We start from the raw sequence: 17,809 nt of genomic DNA, 5'->3' as shown, positions 1-17,809 counted from the left end.
TCCTGCCCCCGGCCTCCCTGCTGCTCTGTGCCCGAGGAGCGGAGCAGGATCCCGTGATCGCGGCAGGCCACTCCGCTCGGTGTGTCGGAGCTGCACAGCGACGGCAGGTACCCGCCTCTCAGACCCTTTCCTCCCGTCTCCACCCTCTGCTTTCTACTGTTTAATCCTCCTTCTCCACCTCCTGCATCACCACCACAACCGGCAACAAGTCGCACCGCCCGCCGGCTCGCAGCTGCTGCGGCCGGTCACACCGACAGCTTCTCCCGGCTCACCGGGTCGGTGGGTGGGGTCAGCTCTCAGGTATGACAGAAGAGGAGCCTGAAGCCTCACCTGGTGGGTTTTACTTATTCTGAGGGTGTGCGTTAGGTTCTGTGCGCCGAGCTGGGCGGAGCAGAGAGCAGGTGGGCGGTGTCAGTCTGCAGACCACCTGAGAGCAGAAACCGGAAGCGTCGAGTTTAGGAAGAGTAATAACGACTTTGTGACGTCTGAGGCTTTTATTGGACTCAGATTTTAGAGCTTCATTATCTTGTTACGTTTGTTTGTGAGTTTGTCTTCACAAACAGGATGTAGCTGATGTTTACAGACACAGCAGGCTGTAACTCACCAGCTGACCTTTCATGCAAAGAGGCAGCTCCATTAAGAAGCTGTTTAAAATGACAAACTATTCACACATGCTCAGAGGTCAGCTGTGGCTCTATGCTGGGGGGGATCAGTATCACTGCTGTGGCTGTGGATGGTTTCCCCTCCGCTCTCATGCCTTCAGGTTGACTCAGTTTGTGTTTTAAACTCCTCGCTGAGGGTCAGCAGGGTTCGCTTTACACGTCCCTGCAGTGCTGATCCACAAAGCTTCATTTTAGTTCTGAGTAACAGAAGCCAGGCCTGCACATTAAACCCACAGCTCCTTATTTCTGGCTTAACCACAGACTGTATATAAAAGATGGTCACAGTAATTCGTTTCTGAACTCTAACTTTGAAGCAGCCACAAAATGATCCACAGAGACCAAACAGTTTGTGTATCAGGCTGTAAAAAATGTTTGTTTGTGCTGGAAAGTTTTAACATGGGAGTCTATGGAGACTGACTCACTGCTGCCTCTGCTGGACGCCACAGGAACTGCAGCTTTTGGTGTTTCTCAGTGTTGGTTAAACATTTACACTCCTAACTTAGACCCTGAAAAACCATTGAGCATGCGTTCCTTTTATGGATAAATAAGCGATCTTTTCTGACGCGTTTACGTGGATAACACTCATTGCAGTTTGTCAGTGAGATTTTAGTGATGATTGTTATGAGTCAGGACCAATGTTCCCTCTAATTTTCCATGTGTCTGAGCGAACACACAAACTCCCTCAGCGTCCCTAGGTCCACTGTGAGCGACAGCAGACGTGTGCACTGTGGTCACGTCGGCATCTAATCCATCCAAGTTACATGTTTATTAAAATTATCAAATTACAGCATTTATGTTAGACGACTCTTAATTAACTGCTTTAGCCCACTTACAATGAAAATGTAAACAAATCTTGTTTGTGACCTGCAGCATGTTAACACTATTGGAAGGAAAAAAAAACTTCAACTCCAATTTTGAAAACACAACTTTCTTATTATTTTTTTTATAAAGCTCTGACTTGTATGATGAGTCTGAGTCTGGGAGAGAGTCTGTAACTCTCTGTCTGCAAAATACAGTAAATAATGACCAATGCTGGGAAATTAACTATATAGTTACTTCTTCAAAAAAGTAACAAAGTTATTTGCAGCTGTTTACCTAAAAATGCAGCCAAAGCGTTTTTTAAACAAACATTTCAAACTATTTACAGAACAATCAGCTGTTCTGCATCAAATCTGATGCCACACAAATTATTTGTGCCGCTCCAAAAAATAATTTCTGTCCACTATGAGGTGAACAACAGCCTGATACCTGCAGGCCTGACAGCAGCAGATGTGTCACTGCTGTAACACCTGTAACACTCAGCAGGCGCCTCATTGTTCTGACACACAACACAACTATTGACTACACTACACACTAACTACACACTAACTACACACTAACTACACACTAACTACACACTAACTACACAACATTTGTGCTGAATGTCGCAAATCTCTCACATCTCAAACACGGCGTCACTCCTAAAACTTCCCCCTCCCTAAACAACTAAATGCCATGTTGCCATATCATGTTTTGATTGGTCCACATGGTACATTTTTCCACCAATAGGAAAGGCTGGAGGGGGGCTGTTTTTTCTCACAGGATTTCGAGCGTTTTCCTTATAAAACGCAGTTTTTACCGTTTCTTCCTGCAGTAAATATAAACAACGACAGTATTCAGGAAGAAAACCAAACACTGCAGATATTTTATCATAACTCTGGTTTTACGTGGCCGATCAACACAGTTTAAAAACTGGTATAAAGTCCACACTGTTTCCGTCAGTTGTTCCGTCTGTCCTGCTCACATCTCCAATGGTTGTACACGTTGTCATTAACGTGGCTTCACTCCGCATCAGCCGCTTTGCTAAAACACCGGTGTCGGCACATAAGGACGCTGTCATAGCCTGTCAACCACGTGGATTAGCTGCACGTGCGCAGCTTAGAGGGAACATTGGTAAGGACTGTTATAGATGGATGGTTTAAATAAAAGTTTCTAAAACCTTAAACAGCTCCGTCCCAGTCCACTCTGCCTCTCAGAGTCTAAACTTAGCCGGTGATATAACAGGCTCAGCGCTGCTCTGGGATCAGCCTGTCAGTCGGTGCAGAGGGCCGATCGCCCCCAGCCTGTGTGAGCAGTGAGGGCTCTGCACCTCTGGTGGTTTTTGACTCACTGTTGCTTGGAGAGAAGAGCTGCTTTTTCATCTTCCTGTCAATAAGCAGGCGGTGCTGGAATTCAAACCCACAATCTCCTGTTTAGCTGGCTAGCGCTTTAACCACAGTGCCTCACTCCATCTGACACGCACCTGTTAGAGGGGCGTCCACAGGTGTGCTCGGGGCGTCCACAGGTGTGCTCGGGGTACCTGGGCTGTTTAAAGTCCTGCAGCCTCCTCAGGTGTTTGGAAAGTTCACAGACTTTATCATATTTAATGAAGACCACATACAACACATGGAGCACCACCTGAATTAAAAACGTGAGATTTATAGGTGTGACTCTGCCCCCCAAATTACACCTACAAACAGCATTTCTGGTTCCCAGTGTGCGCACTGACACCACCCTGCCCACCATCAGGCAGAAGGTGGTGTTACCCCGATAACATCTGACCCGTATGCTCTCGTGGGCTTCGTGTGTCGCCTTTAAAAACACTGAATGTGCTGATTCAGACTCACTTTGTTGGGCTTCTCATTTTGTCCTGTCAGGTTCCCTCGTGTGTGTTTGCTTGTCTCTGTGATTGTTTCTGCAGTTTTTGGCTCTTTCTTGCCTCTCTCTAGTTTTTGTGCTAATATTTGTGGATTGTTGTCTTTTGAGGGTCTGTTTGTGTGTCTTTGTAGCGGTTTTTGTCCCGTTTTGTCATTTTCCACCTAATTTGAGGCTTTTTTGTCTCTTCGTTATCATTTTGTGTCTTGCGTCTCTCTAAGCTGTCGTCCTCTCGAGGTCTATTTGTGGCAGCTGAGTCCTGTTGTGGTCATCGTGCTTCTCTTTGTCGGACATTAATCGTTTACTTTTGAATCTTCGTAAAGATAAATTTCATCTGGTGTTGAGAGGTTTAATCTCTGTGTGATTACTTTGCCGTTCTTTGAGGTTATCGGCTCTGTGTTTGGCTGCACTGGCTCTCTGTGGCGGTCATGTTTGTAGTTTTCTGTAGGTGTTGGAGTCCTTTAGGCTGGGTAAACCTGAGGACAGTCCTGACAGGTGGACACTTTTCTTCTGAGTCCACGAGGCTCAGAGCGTTCCCCTGACGGGTGAAGTCGGGCTCGGGCCTCGCTGACGCCTTCGGCAGCGACCCGTGGAGGGATTTGAACCTGCTGACCTTTAAGCTATCAGTGCCACTCCACTCGTGGCCTTTCTGTTTGGGCTTTATCGCCACCGAGATAATGAGACGTTTCCTGACGCTGCCCCTGATTGGATGCGTGGGAGACCCTGGGCGCTGCATGATTGAGGGGGGCAGTGAGGAGGGTCTAGAAGAATCTGCTGGTCTATATTAGCCGCTGTGAATCACGGCGAGCCTGGCATACCGGGTGTCCCCTTTCACGCCATATAAGTCCACCCCCCCTCCTTTCCCTGCAGACCCCCCTGCCCTGCCTCACCCCGCCTCACCCCACCGCCCCCCCACAATGCCACACCACTGTCTGAGGCTATTCTTAGGCTGTCACTTCAGCCCGTCCAAGCAGGCAGGTCCTCCTCTTTCTCCTCTCAGCTGCTGCGACTCGTTCTCTTCCTCTTCGGTTGGTGCATTTCACTCATTTTTCTTTCCTCCGTGATTGCTTCACCTGCTTCACGCCCTCTCTCTCTATCGCCTCTCTGCTTTCAGAGCCGTCCCGTGTCTCCTGCAGCTGCCGGTGGGTTTTGTTCCAGAAACTCTGCTCTGACTTTGAAGGATCTTTGTAGTTGTGTGGAAGAAGAATGAGCACCTACACCGTGTCGCTGCCCGGCCCCGGGCCCTGGGGCTTCAGGCTGCAGGGGGGCAAGGACTTCAACATGCCGCTGACCATCTCCAGGGTAGGAAATCGGACAGGAAACGCACTTTTTCACCTGCAGCTTCGCCCAATTTCTGTGTTTGGCTGACAGATGTGAGTCTCTGATATCTGTGTCCCAGTCTGAGTCCTTAGTGGTGTTACAAAAGGGAATGAATCTAGAAAGACGAAGCTGGGACGGTTTAAGATGCAAACCATTGTTGCATGTCCTGCCTTATTTCCTGTCATCTGTATTCTTTCAAAATAAAGCTCAAAATTCCCCTCAGCATTGTTACTGAAACTTTAATGATTAATATTTAAAATCCGAGCTGGTGTGAGCCTCGGGTCTGTTCGACGTGCTCATGAGTCATTAAACTCAACCTGCTGTAGACTAATTCCATTTCGAGTCCAGCTGAGGAGACGTGGCTGCTTTGGGACATAATCTCTGATGTGTGGCTGATTTCTTTTTGAATCAGTGAAGCCCGTCGACCCCCCCGGTCAGGTAGGGAGGCCGAAGCAGAGGTGGAGGCCTGAAACTGGAGCTGGTGTTGCTTTCGGAGCCTCGCCTCTCTGGACAGATGGAGAGACGAAGTTCCTGCAGCTCCACTGTAATCTGCTAGTGGGATGTTGATGACCTTTGACCTCTGTGTCGGGTTCTGATTGGTGATTTTGGATGTGATGCCTGATGTGTTGGGACAAAAGCTGTGGCTGCAGCTTTGTGTAGCCTCTTGTTGGCAGTTTTGCATTTTTCAGGTCACGTTGCATCAGTGCTGATTGTTTTTGTCCTCTTGCTGTTATTTGGTGTCTCTGTGGGTTGTTTGGGTTTGCAGTGCAGCTAGTCTGCATGGTTTTGGAGATACTGAACAACTTATTTCTGTAGTTTTGCATCTAATTTTAGTTTCTTTTCCTTTTACGGTCATTAAATGTCTCTCTCTCTGGTATTTCTGCCTTTTGGTGCAGTTGTTGTGTAGTTAAATTCTTTGGGTTTCTTTTCTTTTTAGTGATTTTGAGACTTTTTGTGGTTGTTAAATTCGGGGGTTTGTTTGTGTTTTGGGTCTTTTTAACGTTTTTTTAATTGTTCAGTTGTTTTTTGCGTCTGTCCTGGTTCGTTCAGGTAATTCTGTGTCTTTTGTCAGGTTGTAAGTCGTCTTTTTGCAGCTCAGTTTGGCAGTTTTGTGTCTTTCTTGTAGTTCAAGCCTCTGACCCTTTCGGGTTGTTGTGTTTCTGTTAGTTTTCTTGTGCGTCTCTTTGTGATGGGCTCGGGTTCATTTTATGTTTCTTTCTGATTTGCAGTTATTGTCCAGCCGACTTTGGTGGTTTTGGACCCTGAGCTGTGTTTACTGGGGTTCATATATGTTGCTGTACTTTTATTCAAACTGTTTAACTTGGCAGGATGTTCCAGATGTTCATGTGAGCCTCTGTTCCACACATTTAGCCTACAGATGTTTTGTGTTGTGTTTGGGTGCTGCTGCTCTTCCATTGTTATTCACTGCATCTGTAATCCAAGTCTCTGCTGGCGGCTCCACAGTTTCCATCATTGCATTCACCTTAAACCGAGTCCTCCCACAGGAGAGACAGACGCAGGTCCCCACAACATGACTGTGAACAGATTTAGGACCCTACAACAGCAGCAGTGATAAAAACGCACACACACAGACACACACAGACACACACAGACACACACACACGCTGTGAGGACTCATTCATTCGGGGACGGCCGACCTTCAGCGCTCCCCCTGCTCAGCTGTTACGCTCATCAGCCTCTGTGAGCGCGCTGTTTGTTAACAGCTCCACGCACTTTACGCAGCTCCTCCGTCAGGCTGAGAAAGATGGAGGTCCTCTTTGAGATACTAAATCATGTTTAGTCGTCCAGAACAGTCACAGGGCTGAAACAAAGCCTCACGATTCAGAACCTTTTTAGTTTTTTATTCTTAAATTGTTTCACTTGATGATTGAAGTGAGACCTTATGTCTGTGTCAGGGCAGCACTCGTACAGGAACAGTAAATCTTGTGTTCCTGGTTCGAGGAGCTGTTTTTGGCCCCGGGTTTTGCCTCTCAGGTTGCACCTCGCTGACGGAGTTGGTGGGAGGTGTTTCCACGTTGCCGGAGACGAGCCAAAAATAAGACTCGAGCAGAACCTCTGTCTGTGTGAGAGTCAGCGACTGGTTTAACCCCGGAGAGGCTGGCAGGACCTCTGCTCCTCGCTCTGGGATGTGACAGTCATGTTACACCAACCATACAACCACACAAAAAGTTCTGAATGAACTGTGGATTCACGAGTATTAACAGACTTCTGCTACATGGACCTCGTTTCACCTCTAGTGCCGATGATGCTCTACGTGAAGAACTGAGAACGAGGACCTTCCTTTTCCATCCGACCCTCCAGTTTCTGCCTGATTGTCGGCTCGGATCCAAGTTCACGTCCCTGTCAACGTTTTCCGTCCTGAGTCGGTTTGTAACGACCCTGCTGCAGCCTGCTGCTGCTCCATCAGGACAGGAAGTCAGATGGAGCTTCTTCCTGTTCCTTCCTTTCACAATAAAAGCCCTTCACAGTGACTCCTGCACATGAACGTGTGACGCCAATTGATAACCGATTCTGTGGTTAAAATGAAATGCATCTTTACTTTTGCTGGCGGATCATGTAAAGCAGCTCCGTCGGCCAACGCTGCCATGATTTAGACATGTCTGCTTTCCCTTCTCACTGCTGCTGTAGGCCAGACACACTTGCATCCTGTCAAATGCTCAACAGACTTAAACTAATACCAGTGAGGAAGGAAATTCAGCAGTGTTCATATTCCCATCATCCCTCTCTGCTCGCTGGTTCATTGTTCAGAGCATGAGGTTCAGGGAGCGGCGGTGAAGAGGTGGGATTTACAGGCAGACGAGGCTGAGTTAGATCCAATCTGCTGCTCAGCGCTCAAAGAGAATATCAGCAGGGTCACAGGATTCTCCCCATCCAAGCTTTCCTTCAAAGCCCGACATCTCTCCGTCAATGTTTTGAGCTGCAGAGCTCCAGAAGGAATGAAATGCATGTCGCTGCACCGGCACAGATGTGGATTAATCTGCTGCTCAAAATAGTCCCCAACAGATGCACCCTTTCCCCTGAACATGAGTGAAGTGTGGGTCAAACAGGTCCAGTGTGACTCTCACTTGGATTATTTAAATAGTAACGACTTCTTACTTTTTAACTGGATCACAGACCAGCTCATGTAGCAGATAACTGCCATACAGTGTGTACCACAGTGTGTACCACTGAGTGATGTCACAGTGCCGGACAGTCTGCATGTTTCATCCCTGATTGGTTGAGAAGCTGCAGGAGCTTCACTTTAAGCTTTGCTGCTTTAAGTTAAAAGGATTTGTAATGAATCCTCTCCATCTCAGTGTTCCTCTGCGCTCTGTCAGCGCCTTGTTTGAATATATTTAGAGCCAAATGACTTCAGTCCTTCCTTCGGGCCGGCAGCGGCGATTGTTCTGAAGTCGTGTCTGGGAGTTTGGGACGATTCGAGGCTGAAAAAGTGACAGCTGGTGGCCTCTAAAGGACCAGCAGCAGTGAGGAAGTGTTCACACGGAGCAGGATTCGTGCCGCTTTAATCCATGGAAACGTCTCTGCGCAGTTTGCACACCCTCTAAAAGTTTCCAGTTTTGTTTTACAGCCAACATCTCCAGGTCATTTCCACTGTTTTTATCCTTTGAACGGTTTTTTAGTATTTTACAAACAGCATCTCTGATTTAGGTTATTTGGAGTGAAGGATTTATGTATGCAATAGGTGACAGATGGCGTTTAAGAAGCCCAAATGTTCTGCAGATTTTAGCCAATATTTCTAATGTCATCCTGTCCAGATGACAGTCTAGTAACAGCAGGATATGCACGGACACACTGCAGGAGCTTTTTTCAGTGTCAGGCCAACGCTGTCTACATCATCCAGAATCTAGAACATGATGGGTTTCATTTGTGCAGCCCAGAGATAAAAGCTCATTCAGTCTGTTTACCAGGTCTGTTGTAAAGCATGCTCTACTGGGATCTGAACCCAGGCTCTCCTGTTTACGAGACAGACGCTTCAACCAGCTAAGCTGCACGCCTCCTGAGGGCGCTGCAGCTTCTTACAGCTGAGTCCTCCTGGCTGTGAGGTTGATTTAGAGTTGATTTTAAAATGCCGTCAAGATTTCTGCTTTGCTTCTTTGACTTGAAAACAGTGTCACCACCTCGAGGGTCTTTCTGTCCAAACCTTTGCACAGCAGCTCTTTGTACTGTTTACTATTAGCACAGAATCATCAGCACAACCACATCAAAGGAGATCAGATCAAATATGAAGAATACGAAATCTCAGTGTACACAGATGATGTTTTGGTATACGTAGCAGAACCACACTCGTCAATAAGAAAGTTAAAGAGTCTGATCTGTGGATTTGGTTACTCAGACCAAACTGAGGAAAGGTTCATAAACAAGAACATTTGTCTCTTTGCTTTCATGCAAACACAAAAGAATTTTGTAGCTATAGCTACAAAATCTATTAAAAAAACTTTTTTGTTGTGATATATTTTTCACACATGTGAGTTTGTTTGAAAGGCAGAACTAGAGATCTCCTGTTTACGTCATCGACTCCGAGTCCGTTTGTGGGATTGTCCCCAAATGTTGGGAAGATGAGTTAGAAACACATCTTTAAATGTCTCTCTGAGCAGCTAGAGGTGTGTTTGTGTGAAAGCAAAGACTTTCTTCTTGTTTTGAGGCATTTCTGTTCTCAGCTAAAGAAATCAAAGATGAAAAAGTAAATACCAGAAAGTCTGCAGTTGCTGAAGGACACATCAGTCTTTCTCTGTGGCTGTTTTTTCAGACATAAATGACCTTTGTTCCCACGCAGCAGAGATTCCTGTGCTTTTACTTCATGTCTGTGTTTAATTAGTGATTTTCTTACAAAGCTTCACGGGGCTCTGAGCGTTCCTGCTGCTCCTCTCACAGCTCAAAGCTCGCTCGAGTTTTACAGTCGGGGCGAAAGCCGAGCCGGCGGTAATTCGATGCCCGCTGTAACAAACACACGGAGCTGACTCAGCACTCGGCGAGCTCCCCGCTGACCCCGCTGCTTCCTGCCACAGCTGCACATGCTGCTGATGGTCAGGGGATCCCAAATGGCTTCAGGAAACCCCAAATAAGACGTGTGAACTAAGACTGGACTCGGTTTAGTAGGTCAGCGGGGAGTTGAATACAAGTTTCAGCTGTGAGATCGACACAAATAGACCAAGCAGCTTTAGTCAGACTGCACAGAGGTGCGTTTCTTTAGACTAAGCAGGAGGGTCAAAACAACTGTGGCCTTCTTCAGTCATGCTGGACCCACAACAGATTCAAAACAACTGTGAGGAGGCGCAGAGTTAGCAAAAAGAGACAACGTGCACATACCAGATATACAACCGCTGAAAAAGATCAAAATATGCCTGCAAAATGCATAAAAATGGAGGGAAAAGGACCAAAAACAAACTTCATACAGATGAAAAGCTGCTACAAAAGGATGTGCACTCACAGAAGAGGACACACAAAATGAACTCAAAAGATGAAATGATAATTTAAGGATGCAAAATATGAAATGCTAAAAGAGATGTACAATAATCACTCGTGCAAATTGAAGCCCAGGGGATGCAAAATGTCTGAAAAGGGATGCAAACAGAGTGCAGCAAGCAACAAAAAGCACCAACACAGAAATGGAAAACAACCATACGCACAAAAAGACACAAAGAGGATGTAAAACAGAAAAACAAAGAAAATGAAATCAACTGTGAGGAGGCCAAAAGAATCAGAGAAAGTGCAAAATAAAGGATACAAATAATAAATAACAATAATAATAACTTCATTTATAAAGCGTACAGCTATTTGAATCTAAAAAGAATAAATAAAATAAATAAATAAATAAAAGCAATACAAGTAAAAAACAGTAAGAATTTAAAAACTAGAAGGCATAGAATTGAATCCCTACACACAAACACACACATGCAAGGACACACAAAGGTGACACAAATGGTTATTTGAGGATGGAAGATGATCAAAAAGAGACAGAAAGAAGCAACAAACATTCAGACTGAAGGATGAAGCAAAACCACTGTGAGGACGACGGGAAGGAGTGGCCGTCACAGATCCACTCAGCCCACAGCTGTGGGACAAAATGTTACACAGGCATGCAAAAAAAATCTGACGCAAACAGATAAAAGTTAACTTTATGAATCGATGTGAGAAATAATCAGCTGCAGTTTATCTCTGCAGCGAGGCGGCGAGCAGCTGCTGACAGGCAGCGGGCTGTTTTTAGCCTCTGAAGGACACACACCCACGCACGGACACACACACACGCCGACACACACACACACGTCTTATCTCTGCTTTCTCAGCTCATCTACTGTTACTGTCGCTGCTGTCAGAGAAAGTCCAGAGCCTCAGTTCTAACTCTTTCTTGTCCAGAGAGGAGACGAGCGACCATAAAGAGAAGGAGACCCGCCTCCTCTGATGTCATCTCACTTCGGACACCCCTAACGTGTATCTGTGTGTGTGTCCGTGCGTGTGTGTGTGTATGTAGGTCAGCTCCCAGTGAAACTAGGCCACTCTGCCGCCTGGACAGGCCTCACATTGTTGCAGCTCGGCCGTGACGAGAAAAGCTGAAAGCAGCAAACAAACGTTTGGATGAGAGAGGCCGACAGCTCCTACAGCCAGATCATCAGGGTGATGTCGCAGTGAAATATGTAGAAAAAGCTCCTTCAGGCACTGCTGGGACTTGAACCCAGCAGGTCAGAGCACCTGTTTACATGCAGGTGCTCTGACCTGCGGACCTACAGCACCTCCTCCTTCCTGCTTTTGCTGAAGATTTCCTTCCGTTCCTTCTTACAGCTGCTTCCCTCAGGTCTCTGTAGAGCACATCATCTCCTAACCCAGCATCCTCCTCCATCACTACATCCATTAACCTCCTCCAGGTTCATGGATGTTCATCTCTAATTTTCTTAAGCTCAATGAGGATAAAACTGAAATCCTTTTTATTGGCACTAAATCCAACCTAGTGAAGGCAAACCATTTCTCACTAACTCCACAGTTTTCCCCTCACCTCAGAGCCTTGATGTCATCACAGTTCACTCTCCCATCAGTAATCTCAGCTGTTCTGCCTGTTTCCATCTACGCAACATTAACACATCCTTGTCTTTCCACCCAGTCTGCGTCCATTCTTGTCCACGGTCTCGTTACCTCCCGCCTTGACTGTTGTAATTCTCTCTTGCATGGTCTCCCCCAAAAATCCCTCCATCAGCTTCAACTGGTTCAAAACTCTGCTGGCCCCATTATTACCAGAACCCCTCCTACCAGCACAGACCACCCGAAAGCTCTGCTCCCAGGCTGTGGAACTTTCCACCCCCACATGTAAGAAACACTGGTTCTCTCCCCCAGATTAAATCTCACCTCATGTTGAGAGCAGCCCTTCCATCAGCCTCTTTTATTAAAGTCTGATAATGAAGAGCATCTAAGTATAAATGAATGATTCCAGCTTTGGTGAGAAAACTGAACAGCCATTGATGACCTGTGATGGATGTTGAACCATATGATCACCTAGTTATAATAACATTGTTTAACCTGGTTAAAGAAGCAGCAAATATGTTAGCTTTAGCTTCTTATAGCAGGTGCTGTAGCTTAACAGGTTAATGTGCTTGCCTTGTAAACAGGAGATCCTGGATTCAAATCACAGCCGTGCATCCATGTGGTTCATGCCATTTAACTCCATCTGTGGTTTTCATTTGGCTCAGAGCAGCAAACCAGCCAAGTTTGGCATCGTATTCCTGAATCACCGAGGACTAAACAGCTGACAGTCGTCCTGCTGCTTGTGTTTATTGACCCATCTTCCATTTCTCTGTCCCACCTTGATTGTCTGAACCGATTAAATCAGCAGGTTCAGTGAAGTCAGATAAGTTAAACTTTAATTTATATGAAAACACTGCTGGGATTTGAACCCAGGATCTCCTATTTACAAGGCAGATGCTTTGACCGGCTAAGCTACAGCACCTCAGCCAGACCCCCGATTATCCCCTGATTGGGCCGCTGGTCTTTTTAAACAAGGTTCCTCCCTTGAATCAGTTAAGATGGTGTGTGTGTGAAAACACTGAGATTAGACTAGTCTGAGCTTCTGCAGGCTTCTGAGGTTCGGGAGGACAGAGCGAGCCGTAACGATGTCGAGCTTGTCATCTTCCCAGGACTCTGCCGTCCCAGCCCTGCACTGCTCAGAGACAAAGCAGTGAAGCTCGTCTGAGGGTAGATGTGCTCTCAGTAATGGTACACTGCATGGAGAGAAGATAATGATGGTAACCATGTATTTGTGCACCAACCACGTCATCCTTTTGGACAAAGATTGGATCAGAGCTGCAGGATGAAGCAGGGTGCTGGGTCACATCCAACAAGCTGATGGAGGATCCTCCAGCCAACTCTCACACTTCATATTCCTCCATTGATTTTTCCATCCTCCTGCTCTGTATTTGATTAATAAACTCCGGTGATACCACAGCGAGCTCAGTCCCTGTGCTCAGTAACTACTGGAGGCTCTCACCTCATCACCAGTAAGAGGTTTAAAGGGGAGCTGGAACATAAATCCTGCCATGTGGGTATAGCTGCAAGGTTGCAAAATGCCCCTGATCCGCTCCACCCTGATGTTTGACAAACAGGCGTAGCGTCTCGGTGAGACGCCCTGGGTGACGGACCATTTTGGGACCATCTCATATTCTCTCTCTTACTCAAATAATATCATATAGAAATAATTAATAATATCAGTAGCATCATTTCAGCACCATGGACAGCAACAGCAGCCAGAGGTCATCCATGCTGGTCTGGAGAGCCTGAACCGACAGCAGCTGGACTTCTTCTGTCCGTGAGATGTTCACATTTAGAAACTCTTCACTTCTAAAACAGGTGAAAACCCCCCAGAAGGGGCCATCCCCAGAGGGGGCCGTCCCCCTTGGAGGCGCTCCTGAAGATCGTTGAGCCACTGTTGATGATGTGAGACATCACATGATCAGGGCACCATCGTGAGCTCCTCTTCAACCAGGCATGGAGCACAGACAAGAGGCCCGATTGGACAGTGTTGGATTGTAGTGTTATTTTATGCCATGTTATATCCCTAATTAAAGATTGTGAATTATTATGTAGTTTAGTTTGCATTATTCTCCTGAATTAGAAGAAGCTGATAACTATTGCATTAGTTAAACTGATTTGCATGACATTAAACTGCTGACTTGTTGTGAATGAATGACATTGCTTTATGATGCATTATACTGCTGAGTTATAAGAAATACTGTTCACAGAGAGTTATTGTCTTATTTGTCTGATTAGAAGAGAACATGCTGGAGTTTTCTGCCCCATCTCAGCAGGAGCAGATAAGCAGGGAGCCAAGGTCGTAGCTTAGACGCCGTGTGAGAGAAAGCATGTAAATGTTTAGGCTTTTTATGATAAGGTGGAGGCACCAGACGCTATAAAAGTTTGAGCAATGCTCCACCATTTTGAGATCAGAGGCTGTCTGCATACAGTGTCCATCTCCCACGCGTGTGATCATTAAAATCATCGTTTGACTCAACCCGGCCGGACCAGTGTTGTTATTGTGGGGTTTTTTCTTGTTTCCATCCCCAATTTTGAACTCGTAACAACAGCTTCCACATATCACAGTGTGAGATACAGGAAATGATCACATGCAGGAGGCGCTGTGGCTCAGCTGGTTAAAGCACCTGTCTAGTAAGCAGGAGATCCTGGGTTCAAATCCCAGCAGTACCTGTTTGGCGTCTCACACAGCAGCTGTGTTTTTGTAGCGTTTCCTTTCAGCAGGAATCCAAAGTCTCACTTTCAAATAAATTATGATTTTACACTTGGTCTCGACTTGCAGGTCAGCATTTTATAAACACGCTCAGAATGCTAGCTTATCGTACACATCTATCAAAAAATGGTAAAAGGCTGTTGTTTTGTAGCAACCTTCCTCTGAATGCGTGCATCCCTGCAGTCACCAGGAGGACCACATACAGCCTCCCGCATGATGTCAATTGTTAGGGTCACATGAAGTCCAATGGATCTTAGGCCTGATTAAAGGGGGAAGTAATAAAGGTGTACTAAAAGGCACTGCTGGGATTTGAACCCAGGAGCTCCTGTTTACGAAACAGGCGCTTTGACCAGCTAAGCCACAGCGCCTTGGGACTGAGGTTTGGGGTTTCTCTGTATTATTGCTAACTTACAATCTAAAGCACCTCGAGGTAACTGCTGCTGTGATTTGGAGATAAAAATAAAATTGAATTGAAATGTATTAAAGATCCAGAACCCCAAAGTGTCCAGGAACAGTGTCACTGTTAGCGTCTTCTTCTGTTCCCAGACTGAATTTAAAGTCAAGCCTAAACCGCCCCCACCAAATAAAGCCATGCTGATGCAGTGTTAACAACAGGAGGGCACTTTCTGTTGGTGTGTAGAGCAACCTGAAACTTCTCTGGGATGAAATTTCAACACAAAAATACAAAAATGCGACTTGGTGTCCTCAATGGTGGCTGTCCCACAGTGTGGTTCCAAGCAGATGCCAAAGTGCTCTTACATAAAGAACTGATGACGTCACTGCGGGGCTTCATGTGGATGGTTCAAAATGCCAAATCCTGGTGATGAGGAGTGATTTGCTTCTGTCTTTAAAACCTCACAGCTAACTCATGAGAGCAGGAACGTCTGTTTTTCTGTCTAACATCGAAACGTCTTCCAGCTCTGTGAAAAGCTCCTCTCGTGTTTTCCTCTGAGAAACTGAAGCGTGAAAGTTGAGGCCTCACCGTGCTGACGCGCTGTTTCTGTAACGTGTCCAGATTAGGTTGTGCAGACGTTTTAAAGCTGATTAAATCTTTTCCCATTTCATGGATTGTTTCGTGGAAAACCATTTCAGGATGAACGAGTGCGCGCTGACCTGTGAAAGGTGACTCACACGTGGTCGTCTCTGTGTTTGGACAGATCTCTCCAGGCAGCAAGGCGGCGCAGGGCAACCTGATGCAGGGTGATGTCATCGTCGCCATCGATGGCGTCAGCACCGAGGGGATGACTCACCTGGAGGCCCAGAACAAAATCAAGATGGCAAACTACAACCTGGCACTCACCATGTCCAAGTAAGAACCGACTCCTCCCTGCTCACACTTCCTGTCTGTAACAGCTTCCTGTTTGTCCTCCTGCTGTCTGGAGCTCAGATGTTGATGTGAAAACGTAAACCTTTTAGGCCCCACACAGGTGACAGTTACACCTGCCAGTCTCTGAGGTCACATTGATTGGTAATAACTCGTCTGGGGCGTCAGAAGATCTGAAGGTGTCTGACGGTTTTTATGATTCTGTGTTTTTTGCATTTGTTATTCGCTCTGCAGAAAAACTGGTCAGATATCATAACTAAAAAGTCCTGTTGGGTTTAAAGTGGACAGGTTCTGCTCATCTGCACCTCCATATTTTATCCTCACAATCTCCTGCAACAGCTTTGCATGATTCACAGTTCAAAATAATCCTTCTTTGTGTGATATTAAGCCTCCGTGCACCGCCTCAGCTCATCCTCTGTCTGAAATGTAGTTTGTGAAGTTTCTTTTCTTTCTTTTAGTTCTTCGGTTTTCCGGGTTAGATGTTTTGATCCTGTTGTCCTGTGTGCGATGTTGGATTGAAGCGCACGGCCACTGCCTGGAATGAAGGTTGTGGATTTTGGGATTTCCCTCAGTCTGCTGCATCCTTTGCGCTCGGATCAATTCCTCCTTTCAGCCATTACGTTTACGTCTCTTTGTGCCATGAAGACGTCTGACAGCTGAGAGGGGAAATGAATGTTGGTCCACAAAGCGCTTCCTGCGGTCTCTCATAACCACGGAGCCTCGGGTGATGAAGATAAGACGCTCAGCTCAGGATGAAGAGACGCCGTTTTTCTTTCCTATTGTTGTTTTAAATGTTTTGCTGGTGTGAATTCAAGCTTGTGATGAAGCGGTGGAAACAGGCCAGGAAGTCATTGTTAACCCCCGCTCACCCTCGAGCTGTATTGACCAATGAGGCGGACCGCTCACAATAAACTGACTTCACTCAAGTTTTCATATCGGGGTCATTTTCCTTTTCCCACCAGAACAAAACGACCGTAACAAACCTGTGAAGAGACAGAGGGTGAGATAAAAACCTCAGAAGACCGTACACTGAAGATAACCACAACCTTATCGTCATCATAACATCCTGTTTGATTCTCTTTTATTCTAATGGGACCGAAAACATCATTTTGCTTCTTTTCTCGACCACAGGAGTCGCCCCCTGCTGCTTTCAGATGGCCCCGCCCCTCCCTGAGCCTGGTTATGGTATCTTCTGTTTAGAAGACAGATGCGTTACTAGCTGGGTAACTCCAACAGCACAGACATGGTGCAGAGGTCCAGTTCAAGGACTCCTGTTAGCTAAGGCAAAGCCTAGCAGGCAGCTAGCAGCTAAAGCTGCCAACATGTAGGACAGGGGTGGGGAACTCCAGGCCTCAAGGGCCGGTGTCCTGCAGGTTTTAGATCTCACCCTGGGTCAGCACACCTGAATCACATGATTAGTTCATTACCAGGCCTCTGGAGAACTTCAAGACAGGTTGAGGGGGTCTCACACCAGCCTTCGAGGCCTGGAGTTCCCCACCCCTGATGACTTTTTTTCACCTCCTGGTGTTCCTATAGTGATCCACTGTCAGGTGAAGTCTCTGAATCTTGAATATGAACTGAGAGCTGCTGAACAGGCGACAGTGCTGAGTGGAGTAAAAGAAATTTCCCCTGGGTCAGGCTGGAAACAGTGAGGCTGTGGTTGGCCCTGTGGCCTGCAGCAGGAAGCTTCATTACTCTTCAGAGCAGACGTTCTCTTTGTGTTCATTCTCATCGCAGCTCTCAGACCTTGTCTTTCATTTCTTGAGGCGAGCATTTGGAGCCGACTTTTTTTGGTTTTGTGCCCTTACTTTCACCTTTTCTTCCATTTGCTGCAATTTTATCCGACTTCAATTTTGCTGTTTTCTGTCGTCAGTCTGCTTTAACATCTGACCTCCTTTTATTATTTTCTCTGGAGAAATTGAAGCTTTTCCTGCTGCTGATGTTTTTTCTATAATAGCCACAAGTAAAGTGATTTGTAAAAGTCCTGCTTAGACGTTTCATCACACGGTGGTTTCAGTTTGTTTTTGATTATTAAACCTGCTGGATGGACGCTGTCACGCTGCCGCTCTGACAGACTACACTGTT

At 46.3% G+C, this 17,809-nt stretch overlaps 1 protein-coding gene and 2 non-coding genes across 8 annotated transcripts in view; 2 read left to right on the top strand and 1 right to left on the bottom strand.

Annotated features, from left to right (window-relative positions):
* Positions 1-17,809, top strand: part of LOC147316427 (LIM domain-binding protein 3-like) — a 35,795-nt gene continuing 17,986 nt past the window's right edge. For 5 of the 6 annotated variants that reach the window (XM_086259933.1, XM_086259932.1, XM_086259931.1 and 2 more), the window contains exons 1-3: positions 4,209-4,363; positions 4,450-4,637; positions 15,558-15,709. In XM_086259933.1, coding sequence (XP_086116059.1) covers positions 4,542-4,637; positions 15,558-15,709 — 248 coding nt within the window. In that variant the 5' untranslated portion in view covers positions 4,209-4,363; positions 4,450-4,541. Of the gene's footprint in view, positions 108-4,208; positions 4,364-4,449; positions 4,638-15,557; positions 15,710-17,809 lie in introns of those variants that run through there. The other variant, XM_086259929.1, reaches the window with a different exon arrangement.
* trnat-agu (transfer RNA threonine (anticodon AGU)) lies at positions 14,287-14,360 on the top strand. The gene has a single exon. It is a non-coding gene; the product is annotated as a tRNA-Thr (tRNA).
* On the bottom strand, positions 14,695-14,768 carry trnat-cgu (transfer RNA threonine (anticodon CGU)). The gene has a single exon. It is a non-coding gene; the product is annotated as a tRNA-Thr (tRNA).

This window comes from Aulonocara sp. 'chitande type north' Nkhata Bay, linkage group LG13 (assembly GCF_057382095.1).
Source record: "Aulonocara sp. 'chitande type north' Nkhata Bay isolate Kocher_YH1m ecotype deep benthic linkage group LG13, A_spYH_male_GT1.1, whole genome shotgun sequence".
NCBI classification, from domain to species: Eukaryota; Metazoa; Chordata; class Actinopteri; order Cichliformes; family Cichlidae; genus Aulonocara; species Aulonocara sp. 'chitande type north' Nkhata Bay.
This window is presented reverse-complemented; position numbering and strand designations above follow the sequence as displayed.